The sequence below is a fragment of the Lissotriton vulgaris genome, chromosome 3_1, assembly GCF_964263255.1.
Source record: "Lissotriton vulgaris chromosome 3_1, aLisVul1.2, whole genome shotgun sequence".
NCBI classification, from domain to species: domain Eukaryota; kingdom Metazoa; phylum Chordata; class Amphibia; order Caudata; family Salamandridae; genus Lissotriton; species Lissotriton vulgaris.
The window spans coordinates 1,559,381,254-1,559,408,761 of NC_141689.1; the positions used below are offsets into that span (position 1 = coordinate 1,559,381,254).

A 27,508-nucleotide genomic window follows, 5' to 3' on the forward strand; every position below is an offset into this window, starting at 1 on the left:
TTGACGCTGCGGCTTCTGGGGCTGATGGCTTCCTGCATCCTTCTGGTGCATCATGTCCGTGGCGGATGCAGACTCTGCAGTGGGACCTGAAGTTTCAGTGGGCCCAGCATCAGGACAACCTGTCAGACCTTGTCCTGATCTCGGAGGGCACTGCGAGACAGCTGCAATGGTGGCTCACGGACCGCGATTGGGTCAGCGGCAGATCCCTCTCACTTCCCAAACCGGAGCACGTTGTTGTGATGGACGCGTCCCTCCAGGGCTGGGGAGGCCACATGGGAGAGGCGGAGATCAGAGGCCTCTGATCTCCGGCGGAGTCCCGGCTCCATATCAACCTTCTGGAGCTGCGGGCGATTCGTCTAGCACTGAAGGCATTCCTCCCCTCTGTCCGAGGGAGTGTAGTGCAGGTGTTCACGACCAACTCTACCGCCATGTGGTACTGCAACAAACAGGGCGGGGTGAGGTCGTGGACCCTCTGCCTGGAGGCTATGTGCCTCTGACAATGGCTGGAACATCAGGGCATGACCCTGGTGGTTCAACACCTGGCAGGTCCTCTGAACGCCAGGGCGAACGAACTCAGCCGCCGGTGCATGATGGATCACGAATCGCGTCAGAACTCGGACGTGGCGCAAGGCCTCTTTCAGCAGTTGGGAGAACCTTGGTTAGATCTATTCGCCACCGAAGAGAACGCACAATGTCATCAGTTCTGCGCGTTGTAATTTCCACGGCGGCACTCGCTCTGAGACGCTTTTCGGCGCGAGTGGAGTTGCGGTCTGTTGTACGCCTTTCCGCCTATACCACTTCTGCCCAGAGTGCTGAAGAAGATCAAGCGCGATCGGGCACAAGTCATCCTTGTGGCTCCGGACTGGGCACGAAGATACTGGTATCCCGAGCTACTCAGTATGTCAGTCGATCCCCCGGTTCGTCTGCCTCTTCAGGAGGACCTTCTGTCGCAGCAGCAGGGGACGGTCCTCCACCAGAACCTGTCCAGTCTCCACCTCCATGCTTGGAGATTGAGCGGCGACAGTTGAGGCCATTTGACTTGCCTCCTGAAGTCTGTAACATAATTCCACAAAGTCTGTATACACCTGCAGGTGCAACAGATTTGTGGCAAGGTGCACAGCAAAGGCTGCGGATCCTCTCTCTGCCCCTCTTTCTGAGGTTCTTCTCTTTCTTCTATCTCTTGCCCAGCAGGGCTCTGCTCTAGGCACTATCAAGGGCTACTTTTCTGCTCTTTCAGCCTTTTTGAGGCTGCCTGATCAACCTTCTTTGTTCAAGTCCCCTATTGTTAATCGATTCTTGAAAGGCATCACGCATACGTTCCCTCCTGTGCCCATTGTGATACCTCAGTGGGACTTGAACTTGGTTCTTACTTTTCTGATGTGCGCTCCCTTCGAGCCACTTCACAACTGTCCTCTCCGCCTTCTTACTTTGAAAACTGCCTTCCTGGTAGCCATCACCTCTGCCAGGAGAGTGAGTGAGCTCCAGGCTCTATCCTGTAAACCCTCTTTCCTTCCGGTCCATCTGGACAAGGTTGTGTTGCGGTCAAGGCCCTCTTTCCTGCCCAAGGTAGTCGCAGCCTTCCACATCGGGCAATCCACCACCTTGCCCCCCTTCTTTCCGCCTCCGCATCCCTCAAGAGAGGAAGAGAGCTCCACCGTCTGGACCCAAAACGTGCGCTCTCATTGTATCTGGATCGCACACGCCAGTTCCGGGTGGATGACCAACTCTTTGTTGGTTACGTGGGCGCTAAGAGGGGAAAAGCGGTGCACAAGAGGACCATCTCGCAGTGGATCATCTTGTGTATCCAGGCGTGTTACTCCTTGGCTAAGAAGGAACCCCCTGTTGGGCTGAGGGCTCATTCCACTCGGGCCACAGTGACTACAACTGCCTTGGCCGAGGAGTGCCCTTGCAGGACATTTGCCAGGCTGCAACGTGGGCCTCGCTGCACACGTTTGCAAGACACTATTGCCTGGACAGCCAAGTCCGGAGGGATGGCTTCTTTGGCCGTTCAGTCCTCCAGGACTTTCTGGTGTGATTATTGGTTCGCAGACCCACCACCTGGGTTGGTATTGCTGGGGTATCTATTCTAAGGTAAGGAATCTATCACTAACGTGTCTCTTTCAGATGCACAAGTTACTACTTGTGTAACGATATATCTGTAGGAGACATTAGTGATAGATTCTGTACCGACCCACCCATCCTCCCCATTCTGTGAACCGATATCTAGGGTTAATATCTTCCCCTTTCAGGGCCCTAGTTTCAAAGCACCAGTGTTGGTTTTTAGCATAGCTCTGCGTTTCTGGCGCGGAAAAGCTGTGTCTAAGAACTGACGTCAGCACGGCGAGGCGGCGTCTAAGTACTCCGACGTCATCACGACGCCGACGATCCACGCGGAGCCGCAGACGACTCCTACCGACGCGCAAGGGTACTGCTACTCAAAAATTTCCGGATCGAGTCTGACGCCTGGGGATATTCTAAGGTAAGGAATCTATCACTAACTAATGTCTATTACAGATATATTGTTACACAAGTAGTAACTTGTGCAATAAGGTGCATGCAGCAAGTGTTTGCTTAATTGTATACCAAGTCATCAAACAGTGCCTATGTTGTTATACATAAAAAAATCTGTTTCTTGTGGAAGTTTAAACTGAACTATAATTATAATTGTTATATATTGAGCTTGTGGAAATGAGTGGGATTAAGGGGTTATGGTGTGACAGAATGTGTATGCCTGAATCGTTGTTAGTATGGGAAAGCAGCAGTTGCAAATCACCACACACATTTTGCTTTTGTTGTATGTGTTGATTAATGTAGTCTTATTACCTTTATTTTGATGGCTGAACATTGATGTCCATGGTTGGGTATACATTCTGTTTCAAACAAAAGCACAATTGAGAGTAAGAAAATGTCATGTGAGAATAAACGAAGTGTCATGCAAGTGTTAAAACCTCATATAACGAAGGAAGACCTCAAGTAAAATACTATTTTGGTGTACCCAGCTTAAGGTGATGCACCTAGCTTATGTCTCGGAAATGTTTCTGCCTAAGATTTTCCTTATTAATAGCAATACATGTGCAAAATGTGGGACATCGGGTGAATTCGCAAAATTGCTTTGCACCAGTGGATAGCTTTTGGAAACAGCAGATAAATTAAGGATCACAGCTGTAAGAAGATGTGCTTCTTAGAGAGATCTCCATTGAAGATCAAAAATAAGTTGACGAAAAAAGCATTGCTGCTCACACTACTGTTAGTGAAGGATAGTATATCAATGAATTGGATAGTGAATGAAGCTCCGTTGTTGATGTGAGGGGAGACATATCGAAATGTACAGACAATATGGTCAGAGGATTTGGGCATGTAACATTCATACGTATAACACTTATTCAGCCGAATCCGTAACCAACTTAGTTAATTATATATTACTTTTTGTGTACAGTTTTGTAGAAGGATGCTAAAGCAGGATTGAAGGTAAAAAGAGAATAGGTACAAAGGGATGGAATGTGCTCTGGAGCGATTAATAATCATACTCTGTCAACCACAAAAATGCGTATAATGACGTTACAATATTTTCATCGTTTTTTTTGTCTGCATTGGCTTCATGGCTGGCTATCTGTTGATACATTTATTTGCCAGTTTTTTTTTTTTAAAGTTTAAAAGAAACTGATGAAGTTAAAAAGTTGTAAATCTATACACCGCTCTATAAGGATCGGACACCTATTTTTTTGTACGTATTTTGTTGTGCCATGCGTCCACATTTTTCTAGGAACTAAAATGTTTAAACATTGGTCTTAATGAATTGAAGCTTAATTTCCCTAATGTTTGTAAACTGGTGATTTTTTTTGTACAATATTTTTAATTGTTCTCTGAATTGTCTTCAGTTGTCCTCTTTGACAGAAGAGCTACAACAAAAAAACACAGAAATGGAACAAATTATGTTAGATAAAGCTGAACTGCAGCAAAGATTAACTTCTGAGGTGCAGCTTCTCGAAGAGCGACTGAAATCCTGTGAAACTTCTCTAAAGGCAGTAGAAGATGAAAAACAGGACGCTGTGCAGCAACTTGAGGTTCTACAGGAAGCCGCAAAAGCTTTTATACAAGAGAAACGTGAACTGCAGCAAATTCAAGAAAATTTAGAAGCAGAAAGAGATCAACTTAAGGAGGATCTACAGATTAACATTACACAGGTAATATTTCGATTACTAGTCTATTTTTGTTGATATGCTTCTTTATACGTAAAAAGTATGTTTAAATTATTTGCAATTCATTGTGCTACAGTCGGGCATACCTTAAATTAAAGTCTCCATGGATTTTGTTTCTTTTCAATAAATTGTTTCTTTTGTATCTAAACAAAAAAGTATCAGAACTTCATTTTACAAACTGGTTTGTCTGTTGTCAGTAAAGTGTTAATAGTGGGTCCTTTTATTAGAATTCACATCCTAGTTGATGCTGAAATTCATGTTGCTGTTGTAGCAAATAACTATCTACTTCAGTCACTTATGAGACTTTTTTCCTTTTTTTGATTGAAATGATTTACAAATTTCTAGCAGTTACTGTACAAATACCTGTACTTCCATACACAATGTATTTTTCAGTATTGAATGCCTTTGATAGCTTCATATTTTTAGATTTGTCCTTGTGGTCTCCTGATTTTATATTTGCTTTTATTCATTCTTCTAAAGTTCATCAGACATTGAGGTGTTTCTCTCTAGTAGCTTTTCACCCAAAACTGGGTAAGGCTCTATACCTCAGGATCTCATGCCAGCAAAAATGACCACTTCTCTTGCCAGCCACCTGTCCCCTCCATTGCACATCTCCATCTCCCTGCAAGAAGGACTGGCCCCACTTGAATGGAAGGCAGCACAGGTTATGCCTATCCGAAAGAATTCCAAGGCCCCTCTAAGTGAGTTTTCCAATCTCCGTCCTATTTCTTTCCTCCCTTTCCTGGACAAGCTTTTGGAGAAACATATAAATACCCATCTCTCCAACCATGTCGAACGGACGGGCAGCCTTGATTCATCTCAATCAAGCTTCCCCCCCAAAATACAGCACAGAATCAGCCCTACTAGAGTTAACCGATACCATCAGGATGACCCTAGATAGAGGCCACTCCATGATTCTGGTGCTGTTTGATCTGTCTGCTGCGTTCGACACGGTTTTTCATAGGATCCTGCTCAGGAGATTGGAGGAGGTTGAACTTGGAGATTTGACCCTCCAGTGGTTGACGAGTTTTCTTTCCTCATATCGTTCAGCCTCAAACAAACTGTCCAAGGGAGTCCCACAGGGCTCTTGCTTGAGCCCTACTTTGTTCAACATCTATGTGGCTCCCTTGGCCAATCTGTTGAACAGTGGGTTTATCCCCGTTTCTTACGTGGATGATACCCAACTACTTTTTCCATTTGCAAAGTTTACTCCCATCAGTGCAGGCCACCTTCTCCCTGGGAATGAGAAACATCTCCCAGTGGATGAGGAATAACTTCCTTTAGTACAATGTGGGAAAGACGGAATTAATGCTTTTTGGGGAAGCTCAATAACTAAGGACCCCCGACTGGTGGGCCCCTGACTTGGGTACCCCCCCTACACCAAAACCTGTGTGAAAAACATTGGTGTTCGCCTTAACCAGACCCTTTCCATGAAAGAGCATGCCACTCAGATTGTTGGCTGATGCTTTCATGTGTTCGGCCTTCTGCGCAGTATCCTTCCCCTGCTTCCCGACTCATCTAGGAAGATGCTAACCTAGGCACTTGTATCAAGCCGCCTGGATTACTGCAATAGCCTTCTGCTGTCTGCCAATGAGGCCGCCCTTGACAGACTACAGGTTGTCCAGAACACGGCAGCTCGTCTGATTCTGAATGAACCACCAAGGACGGCCTCTCGGCCCCTGCTTTGCCAGCTCCATTGGCTCCCGATACGGAAGCTGTTGGACTTGGCCCTTCTGGCAGGTTCACTCCTAAACTTTTTGCTTTTAATTGTGACCTGGTGTTAGTTGTTTTTGGCTTCTGCGCACTTTCACTGTGTCGCATTGTAAAGTACGTGCGCACTCTGAGTGCATGTGGTGAGATTGGCCTGCCCTCCCATAGGAATGCATGGGCAATGTATGTGTCCATGTTAGTTCCTGATGCATGGGGAGTGCAGGGTCGAGTTTGGTATGTGCGAACTCGTGTGAGTGAATGCTGCGCGATGATGTGTGCGGCGTTCATGTGTCTAGTGTGGAAGTGCCACTTGTAGAAGTTGGCATGTCTGTGTAATAAAGGTGAAATGACTGTCTGGCTTGTGATTGGCTGGAGCTGGCTGGTGAGCCTGGCTCCAGGAGTCAGGATGGGTCTCCCCCGGTGGTTAATGGAGAGATTGACAGCCAGATGGGTGGGAGGAGTGCACCTGGGCTTTCCCTACACAAAGCTGGCTCCTCACCCTGTGGAGTGTCTGATGTCCCTAGCCTGGCCAGTGAATGGGAAGAGGGACTGAGCACAACAGAGTGCTCCAAAACCAGCTGCGTCTGGTTTTCCCTTAACCCTGCAGCCTGAGACAAAGGATTTCTGGGTATAAGAAGGGGCTGTGACCCCATGAAAAATGTTCTTGCTGCTCCTAACTTGAGGGGGGCCTGCTGCTGCTGTGCGCCAGGAGGAAACACCACTGGGGACTGCTTCCCTGCCTGGAGGGCCCTGTGAGCTGGCCCCTAGGCCCAGCCTTTGCCCCCCCCAACCCCCCTGCCTTCATTCCTAAAAGACTTTCTCCCTGGACCTTTGGGACTGTGGTGGCCTGCCAGTGCCTGGGGAGTGCTGGCCTCCCCCACTGAAAATAGCACGTGGCTCCGCTGGCGCGGCAATCCCTAGCTCGAGGGATTCCTCGGCGTGGGGATTCCCCCCCTTTTGGCTTCATCTCCGAGCAGGTGCCCACCCTGCCGGATTGCTGCTGTTTTGATATCTGGGAGGCCCGGGTGCCACTCCGCGATTTTGCCGCTTTTTTATCCCTCCTGACGGGTGCCCACCCCGCCAGGGACTTTCGATTTAATTATAACTGGAGCCTACCCAGTGTTGAAATCACCGCCAGCGGCAGGGAGCTGATAGGGCCATTGCCCCAGCGGTTGCTGTTTGGGGATCGCCGCGCTGGGATTGGCCGCAGCGTTGGGCATCCCCTAGCAACCCAGGAGCTCGACCCGGAAGCGCTTCCACGACGAACCGGAAGCCAACGGGAGCCCACCCCGCGCTCCGGTGAGCCGAGCATAGAGCCCAAGCACGAGCCCACCCCGCCTTGGACTCGGGTCACCGAAGCAGAAGAGCCCCGGAGTGACTCTGCGGAAGGAGAAGGGCTGCTGCCGCGAGCGGGGCTCCCGGGGCGTGAAGAGAGCCCCACAGCACCACGGCAACCCGAGAGGAAGTTGGCCACGATGTCAGAGCCTCCCCGCAGCAGAGCCCGGTGAGTGTTGACGGCGGGGGAGAGCTCCGGGCATGTCCTTAGAGCCTGAGAGGCTCCACTAGCTCTTCTTTGAACTTAGAGCGGCCCCGGTTCGTAGAGGGCCGCTCCCCCAAAGTTGCCGCACATTTGTCTAGAGCCCGCGAGGCTTCTGAGGGCACAGCTAATTGTTCAGAGCCCATGAGTCTCCAAGGGGCATCTCCTTTCTCAAGCCCACGATGCCCCCGAGTTGTATTGGGCCCCATTGTTGTTTAGAGCCCCATTGTTATTTAGAGTGTCAGGAGAGCCAGGATGTACGCTGGTGCCAGGCTCAGTTACCCAGCTGTCCTTCACTTAGTGGGCAGCTGCACCGTTTAGGCCGCCAGGAACCCTTGCGCATTCTTCTTTGGCTGCCTGCTCAGCCAGCCCAGACATTCTGGACACTGGGCCTGTAAGCCCCTGAGAGGCCAGGTTGCCCTGGGGTCAGTACTATGTGACTTTTGCGCAATTGTGATTACCTGCCTAATGTGAAATATGCATTTATGCAATGCTTTATGCCTATACCTCTAAATGTATTTTTATGCCTAGGAGGTTGTTTTACCTAGTATAGTTATTCTAGTGAGTTCATGGTACCCTGCGTGATATATGCCTAAGGTGGTTAGGGTTGCGGTGTGTGTACTTATCTTTTACCAGTGGTTACTGGCTGTGTGCTAAATTTGCTATTGGGTGCTACAAGTATTTTATGTTCTAAAAGTGCTATTCCTACAAAGTTCTAAGTGCTATTTCTACCAAGTGCTAGTTCTAAAAGTGCTTCCCCCTGACAGTGGTCCATGTGCCCCTGTCCTGTGTATATAATCCCCTGTAAATTAACCGTGGCTTGACACCTGCCCTGCTCGAACTCGCGGGTCTCCTCCTTTCCACCTACCCAGCTCCGAAGGGCCTGTCCGTTCACGCGCTGTGCTTTTTGTTTACCACTTGCCTATATTCCCACTAAGAGCGTATTCCCATGACAGGCAAAATGCATGCCTCCCCCCCCCCCCCCGAGATTTGTCTTAACGCGCCTTTAAGTTAAAGGGTAGCCGCTGCACGCACATTAAGACAAAGTAAAGATCTTTAAAGCACACATACACATTGTAAGGATTTGGCTCCACCAAGTGGCCAAATGGTGCAACAACTGGGCAACAACTATGCAAATCAGTCACACTCTGTTTAAACCGAGTCAGCTGATTTTGATCCGGTAGTGTACTATTGGTCAGAGTCGGTTTAAACCGAATTCCGGACAGCCTATGTACGGGTAGTGAGCAAAATTACAAAAATCTCTCCAAGTACACCTGCAAAATTGAAAAGTCCGTCCAGGCCTAGTTGTGTAGTCTGTTGTGGATTTTGATGTTGGTAACATAATTGATAAACCCCAAATCATTGGCATCAATTTGACTAAACTGGAAGACAGTGGAAGAAGTGACCGTGTGATGGTAGACTGGTGGCGAAAGAGAGGTTGCTTCAGTGTTTACGCATTCTTGAGTGTATTTCTATCAGGCGACAAACTGCTCATTTCAGGGCATTTGAAAATATAGTAGTCTATTAGAGGGATACCCAGCACTTAAGAATCCCATGTTCTGTAATGCTGACACATCCGCCACTGATCTGTCTTCACACAGACCACAGTCAGCAGGCTCTTCCTTATCAAAAAATTTACCTCCAGATGCATAATATGAAAAGGGACAAATCCAGATTTAATGCTGAAACTAATAAGCCTACAGTCCTTCATTTATCCTGATGCTCTAACTTCTTGGAAAGCAGAGCAGTCGTGGTTCAGAGAGTTGTCTTGGAAATTGTGATGAACAATTCCTTGCACTCACGTAGCATAAAGTAGTCTGGGTTAGGCCATTAGATCATCCAATTATGGGACCTCACACCTGACTTGTTCAATGATGCTGCCCTGTCTGGACACAGTGCAGTTCAGCACCTTTTCTCTGGCAAGGAGAGTCAAGAGCACGCAGGCTATGCTCCTGATGTTTCAGCATCTCCCCTGGATCTTTGTGAGGATGACTCCAAGGCTTCTGGGACTGATGACCTTCTGCATCCTTTTAATAAAGAACATCAAAATTCAAAAGCGGGCTTTGCGGTTAGGTCTGCAGTCCTAATGGGCACATCACCTGGGGGGTCTCCCTGATTAAGTTCAGATTTTGGAGGAGGTGGCAAAAGACCAGTTGTGGTGGGTGCTGAATTGTGATTGTCAGTGGTAGACTCCTCTACAAACCCCACCTTGTGCCGACTGGGATGATTGATGCATTCCTACTGGGTTGGGGTGGGGTGGCCATCTGGGAGAAGGTGGAGATCAGAGGACTCTGCTCTCTGGCAGAGACTTGTCTCCACGTCAGTCATCTGGAGCTCCAAACCGCCTGCTTAGTGTTGGAGGATTTCCTTACTTCCATCAAAGGAATGCTGGTGCAGCAGCTCATGGACAACACCACTGCAGTGTGCTACTGCAAAATGCAGGGTAGGGTGATATTGTGGAACCTGTGCCAGGAGGCTTTGCGCCTCAGGACATGGCTGGAACGCCGGGAAACCTTTCTGGCGGTTTGCCACTTGGCAGGAACTTTTAACCCCTCGGCAGACCAATTCAACCGTCAACGCCTTGTAGATCACAAATCGTGGTTATATCAGAAGGTAGTGCAAGGACTCTTCTGCAAATGGGAAGAACCTTGGTTCGATTTTTTTGCCTCTGCAGACACCATTCAATGCCAGCACTTTTGCACCTTGAAGTTTCCAAGGCATCTCTTGCTTGGAGACGCGTTCCACGTCGAGTGGCACTCTCCACTTCTGTATGCCTTTGCGATAGCTCTTCTGTCCCGAGTTCTGAGTATCGGGACTAACTGGGCCCAAGTCATTCTAGTGGCTCAGGATTGGGCATGGAGAGTATGGTATCCTGAACACCTTTCTGATCAAGCTGCCCCTTTCTGAGGATTTCCTGTAGCAGCAGCAGTTCTGAGTCCTCAACCAGAGTCTGCACATGCTCCACCTCCATTCTTGGAGATTGAGCAGTGGCAGTTGAGAGCTTTTGAGCCTCATACAGAGGTTGATGTCAGCTTGGCAGCCAGATGTCCCTCACCAAGTTGGTATATGCCTGCCGCTAGGACAGGTTTTTGGCTTGGTTTGCTGCCAAGCAGATTGAACCACTTCATGCTAAACTGCTCGATGTTCTGTTTGTGTTGTACTTCACCCAGCAAAGACTTTCTTTTTGCACTGCTGAGTGGTGTTTGTTGGCTGTTTCTGCTTTCTTATAGGTGGTAGACCAACCTTCCTAGTTTAAATCACTTATATTGATGTTTACTCAAGAGTTTTCAATATGTCTTCTCTCTCTCTCTCTGTTTATTATAACCCAATGGGATTTAAATTTGGTACTTACAAGCCCCATGTATGTTCCCTTCGAACCTTTTCACAGCTGTCCTCTTTGGCTGCTTACCCTCAAGACAGTGTTTCTTTTGTGCCATAATTATCGGTGTTGCCGAATACAGGGGAACCCTACTCGCAAAGAACCAGGGTAATAGTTTTATACAGGAAAACAGAGGTTCCAGTGGAAAAATAGACCATTTAAGCAGTACACATGCACAATGGCAATACGTTTGTAAGGGACAAAGTAATGTCTGTGGACAAAAATTAACTCTCTGCACATTTTGAGCATCTAACTTTTTTATAATGATAAATGCACACAAAAAATGTTATGTCAATTTATTAAATTCAAAAAGCTGTATAATTTGACTAAATTACAGAAAAGACCATTAAATAGCCAATGTCACCAGACACTCAGGGTTTTACTATATATAATTGAATGGTCACTTCTTGTACTTATGGAAACCTCTTTGTTTTAAAAAAAAACTGTTCACTGCATATATTCACTTATGGTTCCATGTTTCACTTGGGGATACACTGCAGAAAGTATACCGCTTTTTGAATTTGAGAAAGTGACTTATACCATTTTTGTGTGCATTTATCATTATAAAAAAGTTAGATGCTCAAAATGTGCAGAGAGTTAATTTTTGTCCACAGACATTACTTTGTCCCTTCGAAACGTATTGCCATTGTGCATGTGTATTGCTCAAATTGTTGGTCTATTGTTCCACTGGAACCACTGTTTTCCTATATATAATTACCGGCATGTGAGCTAGCTACAAACCCTCTTTCAACCCTCCTTACACCACTTTCTACCCAGAAAAGTTGGTTGTACAGTTTTGAGCCTTATTCCTCTTGAGGAAAGTGACTATTTCATGTTGAACAGAACATTACTTTTCTGAGATTTCTAGCTTCACTGCACTCCTTTAAAGAGGAGGAGAGGCTCCATCAATTGGATCCAAAAAAGGGCTCGGAGTTTCTTTGTGTAGCAGATGGATGAGTAGCTCTTTATTCTCAAAACAAAATAACGCCTGAGCCAACCCCATCTGTCAACTCCCCAACAAAGATATCCACTACCTCAGACGTTCAACTGAATGCACTAAACCAACGCAGCAAGTAAGGAAAGTGTACAGCATATTCAATCGTCCAGGAGGAAAAGTAGTACCCAAATTATTAAGTTCCAAGTCATCAAAAAACATAGACATTGAGTTCAGTAACAAAGCAAACAACAGCACTTCTACCCTGCAAGAGATCACAAACAATAGCCAAGATGGGATAAGTAAATCCGCAAAGCCTAATGAAAGAAAGAAATGCCCTAAGATGATTGAAGAAACGCAAGCACCAACTGTCATGAACCCAAGCGGTCACGAGACAAAAGGCCTTCAACATCTAACTGACTCGGCCATCCTTGATTTAGAGGCCGACCGAGAAGGAATAGCCTCTTCAAGCGTCAGAGAGAGCAAAAGACAAAAAGTTAAAATACGAAACATCCCAAGTGAAAAAGTCAAATTGATTCCGCACTACTGCTCAAGAGGGTCACATGACATCTTGAACAGAGGGTCCATTTTAAAACTCTTTGAAGAATTACCAGGCTTGCACCACTTAAAATCAGGAGATCTAGAGTCAATTGAATTTTAAAACAAACCTTTACCAATCGGGCCCCGATTACACGATCATAACATGGACGGAGTATACCTTTGCAGACCTAATCCTGAAGTATAGGGAGGAATTCGTGTTATAGGGCATAGAGTTAAAAAAAGGTGGAGCCTGCACGATATCCCAGTCCGCTGCAGAAACAAAGCCCCAAACGGAGCCTTCTAAAAAGTGCGAAAAGTCCAGACTAAAGTAGACACATCGCAGAAGAGGGTCATCCTCCTAGGCAAATCACAATCACTTTTGCCCGCCACGAAGCGGTCACATCTGAGAGGAATAAACAAGTCCCCCCGGCATCAATCCAGAGGAGTGGAGAATGAATTAACGGAAGACCAACAGCGGGAAAAAAGCAAGGCTGTAAGATTTGTTCATGGAACGTCAATGAATTAAACTCTAAGCTGGAGGAAGACTATTTCATTGAGTTCATCACTCAACATAACATACTCCTGTTCCAGGAAACATGGCAGACAAAAACTCGCCGCTTGTGGGATATAAAGAATATTTTATACCAGCACATCAAGGGGCAAAGCCCAGTAGGGCTAAGGGAGGTCTATCAATCTTCATATCCACCGATTTCCTTTGGAGAGAGATTTGCATTGAACTAGATTCTACATGGATGCAATGCATCAAAATTGAAATTTCTCCTACTGTTGGTATACTGATCCTAAACTTATATATGCACCCAGGCGGAAAACACAAAGGGAAAAGGATCAAGCAACTGATATCTGCAATTACTACACTGAAATCTACTTACCCAAGTGACAACATGCTGATAACCGGAGATTTTAATATGAACCTAATTCAAGTGCAGGAGGGAACCCTACCGAACTTTATTGAGCCACGACCGGGCAATCAAAGCAGACAAGACGCAATGGGGAGGAAATGCGCAGCAGAATTGGAAGACCTCTTCTTGTATACATTAAACGGAAGGGGTCCCTTGGACAGACCAGCCACCCTTACGAGGGTTACTAGAAACACAGGCTCAACAATAGACTACAAGATTTCCATATTCTGGAACGGGTTGAAAGCGATCCCTACCCGCAGATACTCACATTATCAATCAAACCAACCAAGTCCGAGCAAGCGCATTCATTAACATTGAACACCCAACTTTTCAACTTGCAAAGATTAAATTGGAATCAAGACATTTCAAATTTAATGGAGACCTGTCGTTCACTGCTTTCACCATCAGAAGAACCAAAAGACATAGTAACGACTTGGGAGTCCTTTTGTAATTAACATCAATAAAAAATACAAAATCGAGCAGAGGACACAAAATAATAAATGGAGGAGGGAAATGGTACACGTCAAAATTGCGATTTATTAAAAAAGCAACTCAATTCATATCTGAGGTCTGCACGAAAAAAGGATCCCCAACTATCACAACAAACTCTTATAACAATAGAACATTTGAAAAGGGAGCTAAAACGCGAGACAAAAGCTGCCAGGCAAAAGTATAAGGAAAAACTGGAGTGCACCATACTCCACGCCAGCAAACAGCGGAACTCTAAAGATTTCTGGGCCAAAATTAATTTTATGCTAAATGGCAAACATCGTCAGTTCAACTCGGACATGACAGACCAGATTTGGGGTGAACATATAGATTTAACATACAACTTCACACAAAAAACATCTGCTGAGAACTTATCCGCAACCCCAATAGTCTATTCCAACCCCAAGTCTGGGAACAAAGGTAGAAGCGGAGAAACCCTCTTGCAAGCCATCTGTTTCAGACCACATAGGAGCATTATGTCAGATTACATCAAAGCAGGTTTTAAGGACTATAAACCATCTGAGAGCAGATGGAGCCCCCGGACCAAATGGCCTACCCAACGCTCTTTTCAGGCAAGACCCTACATTTTGGGCTAGTCAACTATCCCCCTTGTTCTGTAACAGCCTAAGGACAGGGAACATTCCAGATTCTTGGAGGCGCAGTATTCTACAACCAATTTTTAAATCAGGTACTCGCTCAGACCCCAACAACTATAGGTTGATAGCCCTAATCGATGTTGAGGCCAAGATTTATGCATCCAATCTATTGGCAGACCTGGGGTCATGGGTCGATAGTAAAAACTTAATTCCATTGACACAAACAGGCTTCCGTGATGGTATGGGCACCCTAACAAATCTATCGGCGCTAACTCTCCTTGCGAAAAAGGCAATTGATAACTCCACCACTCTATATACATGTTATCTGAAAGAAACACGTTAGTGTTAGATTCCTTACCTCAGAATATCCCCAGGCGTCAGTCTGGATCCGGAAACTTTTGCGTAGCAGTACCCCTGCGCGTCGGTAGGCGTCGTCTGCAGGCGTCCCCTGCGGCTCCGCGTCCGTCGTCGGCGTCGTGCGCCGTGATGACGTCGCTGGAGTACATAGACGCCGCCTCCGCGCGCTGACGTCAGTTCTTCTTTTTTCCGCGCCAGTGGACGCAGATCTGAAGAGCAGTACTCCGGTCTTTGACCAAGTTTTTCGATTGTCTTTTTCTCTATTGTGCCTGATAGGATGCCAGGATTTAAGAATTGCGATGGCTGTGAGCGCACGATGTCGGTCACAGACCATCACCGCCTCTGCCTCCGGTGTCTGGGCCCCGACCACGACGTGGACTCCTGCGTCGACTGCCGGGCCCTTACCAACAAGGCTAGACGGGAGCGGTCCCGCAAGCTGCTGGAGCTCCGGGTGTCGGCCCCACGTCGGGACTGAGGTTCCGTGACGGTTCCGTGACGACTTGAACCCGTGTTTTCAAGTTTGTCGGAAATACATAAAATTAGTACCAGCGAACCGCAAATGATCCATTTAGTATATCCTAGTGTTTTCGCTACGCTACGAGCAAGAGCACTCCTTCCACTGACACATTTCTGATATACACACGGCATCCATCTTAGATCGTGGCCGCCATTTTTGTGGTTCCTTGCCCTCACATATGCAATAGCCTCTGATCATTTCATTCACTTCACTTTGATTAAAGACACGTAGCCTTAGCCGGAGATTCACCTCTTACATGACACGTGCACCTTAAACCAGATCACGCTGAAGCTGCATGACTCGACAAAGGCTGCCTCCTCTGCCCGAGGCCAGCCCACCTGAACTGGTTTTCCTGTCCATTGTACCTGATCATGATTAGGCGGCCGAAGCCGGTAGCCTTGCCCATTTACAACCCACAAACATCTCTTATCCCGTTTTCTATCTTCTGCACCTGGCTCTGCTCCTTTTCCTTCTGGGCCTTTATTAGGGGGAGGTAACGAACTTTACGATGAGGCGGTCCGGGTCTTGAATGCAATATTGACAAGGGATTGTGATGGACTGGTGGGAACCCCTCTTCGTGATGTTTGGTATCAGATATTATCGACAGTTCCTGTGTAACGCCAAATATTTATTGTTTAGAGACACAAAAGGTTTGGGAATGTACCGACATGTGAAATATTTGCCTAGAGCACAATTTTTGGTATATAAGGAGCAACCCTCAATGTACAAATCGAACAGTCTCCTAGATTCTGCCCGTGTGTAGATTCTGTGACTTCTGTGTCCCTGCAGTAATAAACCTTTGGTCTTTGACGCCACCATCGAGAAGCCCGTGTTTCTGTTCATTTGTGCACCAAGGCAGGTGGGACTCCGGGGTCTTTGGGTGTTGTACCCTGACACCTCTGGACGGAACCAAAAAGTCCAGAACTCCAATTGGCGCCCAACGTGGGGCGACGTCATTCGGTACCGGTCCAAAAGCCTGAAGAGTTCGAGAAGCTTCGTGTGAAGATTCCTGAGGGAGGCGCCCCACTTCATCGATCCCGGCATATCGCAAAAGTGGCCCTGAAGTTCTCTTCCACGAGGGTTCCCGTTCAGGACGGCTGCAGTGGGCCGTTGCCTTGACCGTCGCCCTGTCTTGGACCCGAAGTGGTGCAGTCCTTAGTACAGCGAAACGTGACGGGTTTCTCCTTGGTGACGTCTTCAGTGACTCAGTTAAGTATTTAGTGATAGCTAGCTGGTTACTTTTGTGAGGATTGTTAAAAATCCTTGATCGGTTCTTGGTTTGGTTTGGTTTCGTAAGATTATCACTAGTTGTTCTGGTTACGATAATCTATTTGGTTCAGTTTTGGGTATCGATACATCAGTTCGTTTTTGGTAGGCCTAAGTTCTTGGTTCAAGTGCACAATTTGTTCCGTGTTTGTTTGTTTTGTGTTCCGGACTGAGAATGGTAAGTCGGAAAATGTTGTCTTGTTTTAGTTGCAACAGTGACTCACAATTAGAGGATTCCTGTCTGGTTCCTCCGATTGGGACTCCCCTATATGACCTATATTGTAAGTATGGTGTGGGTCCTATAACTTATAATGAGATATGGGTCCGTTATTGTAAGAAGGATGGTGTCCTTAGCTGGCCACTGCATGGTAGTTTTGAACAAGAGATTCTCGACAATTTAGAAGCGAAATTGTTTAGGAAGAAAGCCCGGCCGGCAATGTTTGACTCTTTTCGTTATTGGCGGAAAGAATCCAAACAGAGAGAAATGAAAAGGTTGAAAAAAGAGCAAAAAGAACTAGAAGAGTTAACTCTAGAGCAAGCGACTAAGCAGTTGCAGGCTGACGAGTGTGAGAAAGCCATAGATGTAGCCATTAGAGAGCGTAACTTAGCGATTGACAAGTGCTATCCTGCCTTGCCATCGAAAATGGCTAAGATACTGGAGGATTCCGAAAACGATCCTCTGCTATCTTATCTGTTACGGTCGCCTCCACCGTACGCACAAGGTGCTGCGGCTCCACTTATACCGGATGTTCAATTGCCGGTTGCTGGACAACCTGGTGTTCTTGTTCCTCAGAATCAAGTTCCTATACCTCCTGTGGTGAATGTAAATGTTCCTACAGCTCCTCCTCTTCCCGCACTGCCCGCTCCTATACCTACCACTGTACCTATTGGTCCTCAAACTATTTTCCTCGATACTCCTACTGTTTCGTCATCTATTCCTACCTCTACTGCGTTCTCTATGTCTGCGAGTGTACTAACTCCACTTTCTGTTCGTCGAAGAATTACTGATTCTGTTACTAATATGCTGTCGCCTATATATAAAACCTTGATTAAGACTCCTACTCCTGACTCTGTTCAGAGACGGAGTCAGCTTCCAAGTACTGAGGAACGGGGAGTTTTAGACTCCACAGCTCTCAGATGGATTACAAAAGTTAGAAGATATAGTACGAAAGATGTGTTAGAGACATTTATGCAATGGGGAGAGCCAACGCAGCGATACGTCTTCGACGAGATGTGCTCGTTGTTGCGTGAGGAAATAGAAGAAGACGATGTCGAATCAGATTTGGAAGATTTAATTAAAATTCAAAAAGAGTTTGCTGCTGGAATGATAGTGGGCGATAATATAAAGGAAGCGATGGAACTCATTTTGAGTTTTAGGATTGATCCATCTCTTCGTTCCCCGAGAGATTTAGAGAAAGGTAGAATGAAGCCAAGTCGCCAATATCCTATGAGGGAAGTTCCTCCAATTTGGCGCGAGGCAGTACAACGTGATGATAATGCGGGTATTGCAGCTGCTCCAGCACAGTTCCAAAGAGTATGGATACATATTCCGTGGAAGCGAGCAGAAGTGTTAGCAGTGAAACAGGCCTTGCCAGATCCACGTAAGAATCCAGCCGGATATTACAAGGAATTGACACAGACAGTTGAGGCTTGTATAATGAACTTAGCCGACATTGATATGTTGTTTGGTAATGTAGTTCCACAACCAGTGTGGGCTAAAATTCGTAGAGAGGATCATCAGGCTGCTTTAGGTGGTGATTGGGCAGCTATCACTGCAGCAGATGCTCAACAAACAGGTGGTGCGAAACCCGAACCCCTAATTGCTAATCTTCCTGGCAGAATAATAGATTTAATGAAGACTCTGATGCCAGCATTGCGTGTTAATTGGGATAAATTATCCGCATGCAAGCAGAAGAAAGACGAAAGTGTCTCCGACTTCTTCACGAGGTTCGAAGAGACTTTTGTAGACCATAGTGGTCAGGATATGAGCACTGAAGGAGGACAGAGATTGTTTGTCGATAAATTTGTGCATAATTTGTTACCCGAATTATGCAATAAATTGAAAGACTCAGAAAGTGCGTGGGCTGTATCTACGACAGCGCAAATACTTGCGACTGCACAGTACTATGAAAATAGGGATAAAGAGGAAAAGGAGAAATCAGAGAAGAAAACGAAAGATTTAAAGACTAAAGTTCTTTTACAGCAGGCGTATCCGCCTCGCACGAATCAGACTAATATGCAACAGAATTCGTATCAAAAGACAGATTATAATTCGACCAGGCCTCAATACCAGTGGAATCAGTGTGCGTACTGTAAGAAAGAGGGTCACTATAAAAATGATTGTCAGATTTTAGCGCAAAATAATGCGGCAGCAGCTCAGAGAGGTCGTGGTGGTTTTGCACAGAATTCTAGAGGTCGGGGACGAGGTGCTATGCCTCCACAAACGAATGATCGTCCTTCTAATCACTTTGATCAACAAAATGTACAGTCAGCTCAACAGAATAGATCTCAGCAATATCTTGTTGAGGATTATTGTGAAGTTGAAGAGGGATTTCAACAAAATGGGTACTAGGACAGCCATGGACAGAGAGAGGGAGTAGTATCAGTTCCAGTGGATCAGAGTGGGCCTTATGTCGCAGTAGCAACATCAGGTGTAGTCGAACCGTTTCTGTTGGATACTGGTGCCGCAAAAAGTTCTATCATGCATGCGAAACTCCCTGGCGCACCTTTGTCTGGCTCAACAAATGTTTCCGTAGGTTTTTCAGGCGCCCCTGTGTACAACCCGATATCTGGTCCTTTGTCTATTTCTGTTGGACCGTGTCAATTGAAAGCACCCTTAATTTTGACGACAGGTTGTAATGAAAATCTGCTTGGTTTAGATTTGTTAAAACGACTATATGCGACATTGTACTGTTCTCCGGAAGGAGTACAGCTTACTTTGGGTAAAAGACTCACCTCTCCGATGTACTTGTCAATGGACAAACTCCCGCCGGAGCTACGTTCACTCCCTGATTCTCTTTGGGCGACTGGTCCCAATGATGTAGGTCTACTAGAGATTCCACCGTATGTAGTAACTTTGAAAGCGAATGTGAAATTTCCAAGAATTCCTCAATATAAAATATCGAATGAAGGTGAGCGTGCACTCTTATTGATTGTGCAAGATTTGATTAAAAAAGGTGTGGTTGAAGAAACGCGAGGAAATGTTTGTAATAGTCCTGTATTGCCGATTTTGAAACGAACAGATCCTACAAAGCCTCCAGTCTATAGGTTTGTCATAGACCTTAGAGAAGTTAATAAGATTGTAATTCCGCAGTTTCCTGTAGTGCCAGACATTACTGCCTTGCTAACATTGATTCCCGCTACAGCCAATTGGTTCTCAGTCATCGACTTGAAGAATGCCTTTTTCAGCATTCCGATAGCCGAGGAAAGCAGAGATATTTTTGGCTTCTGTTTAGGAGGTCGCAGTTTCAGATTTAAACGCGCTCCACAAGGCTACTGTGAAAGTCCATCTATTTACAGTCAAGCTTTAAAAAGCCAGTTAGATTCTTTTGTCCTTCCTCCAGGTTCTGCCCTAGTACAGTACGTAGACGATCTTTTGGTGGCTGCCGATGACAAGGAAACTTGCAAGGCAGCTACAATTTCACTATTGCATCATTTGTCTAATTTGAATCATAAGGTGTCACCTTCCAAAATGCAATATTGCTGCCAAGAAGTAACCTACTTAGGTCATCTCTTGTCAAAGGAGGGAAGGAAGTTGACCCCAGAAAGAATAAAAGCAATTACGCAGATGAGTGTTCCACGCACACAGAGGGAAGTACGTGCCTTTCTAGGTATTACCTCTTACTGTAGGCAATGGATCCCAAATTTTTCACTTTTAGCAAAGCCATTGGTAGCTTTGACTGGGAAAAATGTTCCGAGTCCGGTGCCATGGTCTGATGAATGTCAAAAGAGTTTTGCTGAATTACGAAAGAGAAGGTTGCGCGTTGAGTGTCTTGACACAGAAGTTTGGTGATAAACAACGCCCTTGTGCGTATTTCTCATCAACATTAGATCCGGTAGCTAGAGCATTGCCTAGTTGTTTGAGGGCTACAGCGGCAGCTGCAGCTTCCATTCGACAATCTGCTGGTTTGGTGATGAACAATATGCTAGTGGTCATGGTTCCTCATGCAGTGGACACACTCATGAACCGAACGAAGACACAACACCTTACTAGTGCGAGATTATCTGGTTACGAGCTGACGTTATTAGCGAGTCATATTCAGATCAAAAGATGCAATGTATTGAACCCAGCAACATTGTTGCCGACTGATCAAGAGTCGAGTGATTCTGAGCCACATGACTGTTATTTCAAAACGGAGGAAGAGACAAAAGGTCGTATCGACTTGAGAGATACTCCTCTATCCGACCCAGATGGTACGCTGTATGTGGACGGGTCATGTTTTAAATTGGAGAATGGTGATGTGACTGCTGCCTACGCGGTAACGACTTTGAAGACGATTGTGGAGACTGCAAGAGTGAGTCAGAATTCTGCCCAAGCTGCAGAGTTAATAGCTCTTACGAGAGCGTGTGTTTTAGCTGAGGGAAAGAGAGTGAATGTGTTTACAGATAGTCAGTACGCATTTGGCGTGGCCCATAGTTTTGGCCGGTTGTGGAGAGAAAGGGGTTTCATTACGTCCCATGGGACTAAGATTCAACATGGTCAGCTAGTTAACGACTTGTTAGAATCTCTAACCTTACCGACTGAAGTTGCGATTGTGAAGTGCAGTGCTCATAAAGCAATCACGGATGATGTTGGTCGGGGAAATGCCTTTGCTGATGAAACCGCTAAACAGACAGCTAGAGACATGATGAGTAGAATGTATGTTGCTACGTCTGCAAGATGGATTGCTGAGTCTGGAATGTGTGAGGACACAATGGAAAGTGTGAAAGAGATTCAGAAAGAAGCGACTGAGGAAGAGAAACGCGTATGGAGAGAAAGTACGGGCAAATTGGACTCGAATGGATGTTGGATCGATTTGACAGAACAGCAGCGTTGGATGTTGCCTGATGCGTATGTGCTTGCAGTAGTGACGATGGCGCATGGAGTGGCGCACATAAGTTCTAAAGGGATATGTAAGATGTTAGCTCCGGTTTGGAAGAATGAGGGAATCAGTAAGTGTGCAGAGAGAGTGGTGAAAAATTGTATGGTGTGCTTGATGCATAATCCTGGCAAGGGAACTCCAACTCCAGCTGGTCATTTTGCTCCTCCTTCCTGTCCCTTTGAAGTAATACAGTTAGACTTCATTCACATGGAACGCTGCAACAATTTAAAATACGTCCTGGTGGTAGTTTGTGCTTTTTCCAGGTGGATAGAAGCATACCCACTAAAGGACAACACTGCTTTATCAACTGCCAAAATTCTTCTCAAAGAATTTTTTCCCTAGGTATGGAATGCCACGGATTGTATGGTCAGATAACGGAAGTGAGTTTATAGGGAAAGTTATGCAGAGTGTGTGTGCTGGTCTAGGATTGAAACAAAAATTTCATAGTGCGAACCATCCCCAGTCTGCTGGTTTAGTCGAGGGTTACAATGGCACCCTCAAGCTTAAAATAGCCAAAATTCAAGCATCCACAGGTTTGGCTTGGCCAGACGCACTTCCTTTGGCCTTGTTATCAACGAGAGCAACAGTGCATTCTAGAATAGGGCTTTCTCCATATGAGATTGTATTTGGCCGCCCGGCAAATGTCTGGGGTGTGCCAAGGCCTAAACAATTCTGCTCCATTGAATATCCTATGTTGATAGACTATCTTTATGACTTGACTGCTAAATTAAGTCTTATTCATCAACAGGTTTTTGATGCTTTGCCAAAGCCTCCGGAGAGTCCAGGGCATCAACTGAAACCGGGTGACTTCATAGTGGTCCGGAACTTCGCGAGGACAAAGAATCTTCAGCCTCGCTACATCGGCCCCTTCCAAATCCTGCTGGCAACGAGGACAGCTGTACGTGTTGCTGGCCGGAAGAACTGGATCCACGCTTCTCACGTAAAGCGTGTTCCACTGCCGCTGCCCTACGACGACTGGGTGAAGAAGGGAATTGGTGCCTCCGAATCTGAAATAACTCCAAAATTTGTCCCTTTCAGCGATGCCGATTTGATTTCTGACACTTTGAAACGTGACTCTCCTCTTGAAAAGACTACTTTGAACATTGAACATTTGTCTCCAGCATCAGAAGAAACTTTGCCATCTGCGAACGTAAACTCTGCAACAGCTGCTAGTGATACACTATTTTCCGATCAAACAGTACCAGCAAGGAAAAGATACAACCTTAGAAGCCATAAAACGAACTAATAAAGCAGGCAACTGCATATTGTGATTTTGATATTTATATACATTGGACTTTTTTGCTTTTCAGCCAGGAAGTTTGCTATTGTTTATTGTTTTTAATAAATTGCCTTGCCGTCTGGGTAGCCGTAGGGTCGTGGCTGTGTGCCTAGTTTGAATTTGCAGGGGTCTGACACAAGGTCGATCTTTCTGTTAGTACTGGGAACTCCCAGGGCTGACAGAGGCATTTTCATCTACGTACACATCATCAGTGGTCGCGAGCGGATTGTAGAAGATGGAACTTCCTGCGCTGCAACGAGAAAATGTGACTTACGTTCGCAGAAACAGACTAAATAGAATTCTTCATAGCAAATGTTTCTTGATGCAATGTGCCATTACATTTTTGATTGTTTTAGCAACACTGGTGGGTGGAATTGTCTTTAGCATAAATTTGATTTTTGTGCCAGTATCTACAGTACCTCCCCTTGATCCTGCTATTTCTACTGTTTCTTCTATACACTCTTTTCACTCGTTTCCGGAACATGAGCAAGCTCGACGCTCAGAATTCATTAATAATACTTTTGTACAGCTCTTGCACCAACACCAACTGGTAGTTAACACGACAGACTGTTGGGTGTGTGGCTTGATACCCCACACTATGGATAAAGGTATTCCCTATCTGGTTTTGCCTTTCAGCTACAATGGATCATTTCAGGCCCTTCAAACCATCTTTGCTTATGCTCTTGAGACCTATCCTCCACGCCCACCACGCTCCACTAAATATAACTCTGCCAACAAAGCTTTAGTCCAGGGAATTATTGACATGATCAAAGACGTCAATAATACTCCATCTTACCCTAGAGACGAATTGCGAGTATATTTAAGTTGGAATACTTCAGAGTATCGCCTTAGTTTAGGAGAAAGCAAGCATAAAAAGCTCAACTCCAATCTGGGTCGTACCTCACCGAGGTCAGGTCTGTTTGCAAGGTAATGGGAGAAATCCGAGAGCTCAGCTAGGGAGGAGTGAGTGCGTAGAGACTTATGTGTTTCCGGCTAACTCTTCCCCTGCCTTCCTTACTGCCAGGGGTACCTACTTCATCTGTCGAGACAGAGCTTATACATGGTTGCCTGCTGACTTTTCAGGTTCATGTTATATTGCTCGATTGTTGCCTCCGACATACACTGCTTCACCGGATTACCACAGAATAAGAGTAGCTAGAGGTGTTTTCAGTAAGGAAGATACCGCTGGTCAGGAAGCTGGAGACTTCTTCAAAGGCTTTCTTCCGTTCTGGGGGCCTATGGCCAATAGTAGAAACATACGTCAGCTAACACGGGTAGTTGAATCTACTATTACCGAAACTGCTGGTGCCCTTAGCAATCTGACAGCTGAGCTTCAGGCGGATAGGCTCATGACATTGCAGAACCGTATGGTTCTAGATGTTATACTTGCAGATCGAGGTGGGGTATGCAGAATGATCCAATCGAGCTGCTGTGTCTTTATTCCTAATAATGCTCCAACAGTTTACGAGGCGATCTCTAAGTTGCACAAGATTTCGGACTCCATACATGTAGATGAGGGAAACTGGTCCTTTATGGAGTGGGTTTGGACTCTGATCTCAGCGTGGGGATGGAAGGTTCTAATGGTCATTGGTGTCATCTTAATATTACTATTCTCATGTTGTCTGATTATCCAGTGTGGTCCTGCTCTGTGTAGTCTTTGTGCTACAACCTGTTTTAGGAAACCACCTGCATTTGGAGAAAAGACACGAGAAAGGATGATGATACAACAACATGTCACTGACCTGATGAGCATAGAACTAGATTCAGACATAGATTGAGTAATTGCCTATGTAAGGGCAAAAGGAGGGTCTGAGGTTCCGTGACGGTTCCGTGACGACTTGAACCCGTGTTTTCAAGTTTGTCGGAAATACATAAAATTAGTACCAGCGAACCGCAAATGATCCATTTAGTATATCCTAGTGTTTTCGCTACGCTACGAGCAAGAGCACTCCTTCCACTGACACATTTCTGATATACACACGGCATCCATCTTAGATCGTGGCCGCCATTTTTGTGGTTCCTTGCCCTCACATATGCAATAGCCTCTGATCATTTCATTCACTTCACTTTGATTAAAGACACGTAGCCTTAGCCGGAGATTCACCTCTTACATGACACGTGCACCTTAAACCAGATCACGCTGAAGCTGCATGACTCGACAAAGGCTGCCTCCTCTGCCCGAGGCCAGCCCACCTGAACTGGTTTTCCTGTCCATTGTACCTGATCATGATTAGGCGGCCGAAGCCGGTAGCCTTGCCCATTTACAACCCACAAACATCTCTTATCCCGTTTTCTATCTTCTGCACCTGGCTCTGCTCCTTTTCCTTCTGGGCCTTTATTAGGGGGAGGTAACGAACTTTACGATGAGGCGGTCCGGGTCTTGAATGCAATATTGACAAGGGATTGTGATGGACTGGTGGGAACCCCTCTTCGTGATGTTTGGTATCAGATATTATCGACAGTTCCTGTGTAACGCCAAATATTTATTGTTTAGAGACACAAAAGGTTTGGGAATGTACCGACATGTGAAATATTTGCCTAGAGCACAATTTTTGGTATATAAGGAGCAACCCTCAATGTACAAATCGAACAGTCTCCTAGATTCTGCCCGTGTGTAGATTCTGTGACTTCTGTGTCCCTGCAGTAATAAACCTTTGGTCTTTGACGCCACCATCGAGAAGCCCGTGTTTCTGTTCATTTGTGCACCAAGGCAGGTGGGACTCCGGGGTCTTTGGGTGTTGTACCCTGACACCTCTGGACGGAACCAAAAAGTCCAGAACTCCAGGACCGGGAGCGGTCCCGGTCCGGCCGGAGGTCGAGAGAGCGTTCGAGGGAGCGGTCGCGGAGCCGCGCCGGGCGCTCCGGAAGCCGACGCCACTCGTCATCCTCGTCAGGTAAGAAGCACAAGAAGTCGGGGCGTCGTCATCGTACCCCCGACTCCCCCCGACGCTCGCGCGATGCGGCCGGGGGCTCGGGTGACCCCATCCCCGCGGCTCCGCGAGAGTCGCCGGCGCGGCCTGCCTCATACCCTCCGGTCCCTGGGCATGGTGCGACGCCTGAGGAGATCGAGGCGTTCCTCATGGCCATGAGGGCGCTCGCTTCTCCGACGGGGCCTACGGCGCCTTCGGGCCCAGTGCTACCGTCTGGGGGCCCTGGCGGTTCGGGTGTCCCTGCCTCGGCGCCGTCGGGTGCTCCGGCCCCGGCGCCGCCGACGGCTCCGACCCCGGCGCCGCAGGGGCCTTCGGGATCGGCGCCGGCTGGTCTTCCGGCCTCCCCGGCGCCGTTACCATCGGGGTTACCCCCGACGCCGCCCCCGCGCGGCGCCGGTTCTCCGCTGCCGGTTCCGGCCGGCGGTGGGGTTCCGGCGCCGGCTCCGGGCGGCGCCGTCCCCTTACCTTCTCCGACGCCGGACGCGGCGCCGGACGGGCGTCGATCGACGCCGGCCCCGGCGCCGATGGGGCCCATGAACCCCGAGGAGCCGGTCTTCATCATTGACTCCGAATACGGAGAGGATGAGGAGTACGGTGAAGGTTGGGAGGGGTCCGAGGACCCTCTGGCTCGCGAGTGCCAGTATGACCCGGACTGGACGGGTGACTTGGGGGATGCCAGTGGTTTGGACGACTCCCCTAACCCTGGTCTGATCTCTCCTCCAACCGTGGCATCGGTGGAGGGAGCTGCCTATTCTGTGGTGCTGATGAGGGCTGCCAAGGCCTTAAACCTTGAGCTCCCCGTCGCGGCCGTGAGGCCTAACATCCTCACCGAGGTCTTCAAACCGCAGTCATGCCCATTGGAGCCTCTGCTGCCGTTTAATGAAGCCTTGTCTGACGTTCTGTTGGGCACGTGGTCCAGGCCCGCTTCAGGTGCGCCTGTTGATCGGAACGTGGCCAGGCGCCACCGTCCTTGTCCGGACGACCCCAAGTACCTGTCTACCCACCCCACTCCTGAGAGTCTGGTGATCCAGGCCTCGACCTCCCAGTCCGCATTCCCGTCGGCCCCGCCCGACCGGGAATCCAAGAGGTATGACCAGTTTGGCAAAAAGGTCTTCTCGTCCATTAGTTTGGGCCTGCGGTCTTGCAACACCGCCTGCCTCTTGGGCCGCTACACCCACTCTGTGTGGGATACGGTCGCGGAGCTGCTGCCGGAATGCCCCATGGAGGTGCGGGCAAAGCTCGGTCAGGCTGTGGCTGAGGGCCGGGATGCAGCGAAATATTCAATTCGGTGTGGTCTTGATACGACCGACTCGCTGGGCAGAGCTATGTCTACGACGGTGGCGATTCGTCGTCACGCCTGGCTGAGATCCGCCAATTTTTCGGCTGATGTCCAAAATACTCTGATGGACATGCCGTTTGATGGCTGTCACCTGTTCGGTGACAAAGCGGACCACGCGCTGGAACGCTTCAAGGACTCCAGGGTCACGGCCAAGTCCTTGGGTCTCTCGACCCAGCGTCAGCAACCGGGTTCGTTTCGTCCCTTTCGTGGCCAAGGAAGGGGCGCCCCCACACGTGCTGCCAGCCACGCGCCGCAACAATCCTTCCAACGCGGTGGCGGCCGTGGAAACCGCCGTGGTGGCGGTCGGGGACAACGGCGGGGTCAGACCACACCTTCCCCCGCAGCATCTACCCCAAAATCCTCCTAGTCCGTGCTTTCGGCCCCATGTGACGCCAGTGGGTGGCAGGGTTCGCCATCACCACGCTCACTGGCGCA

At 47.4% G+C, this 27,508-nt stretch overlaps 1 protein-coding gene across 1 annotated transcript in view; it reads left to right on the forward strand.

Annotated features, from left to right (window-relative positions):
* Positions 1 to 27,508, forward strand: part of CENPE (centromere protein E) — a 1,817,274-nt gene that overhangs the window by 717,638 nt on the left and 1,072,128 nt on the right. The window contains exon 28 of the mRNA XM_086962044.1: positions 3,879 to 4,184. Within this exon, the coding sequence (XP_086818170.1) occupies positions 3,879 to 4,184 (306 nt within the window). The remainder of the gene's footprint in view (positions 1 to 3,878; positions 4,185 to 27,508) is intronic.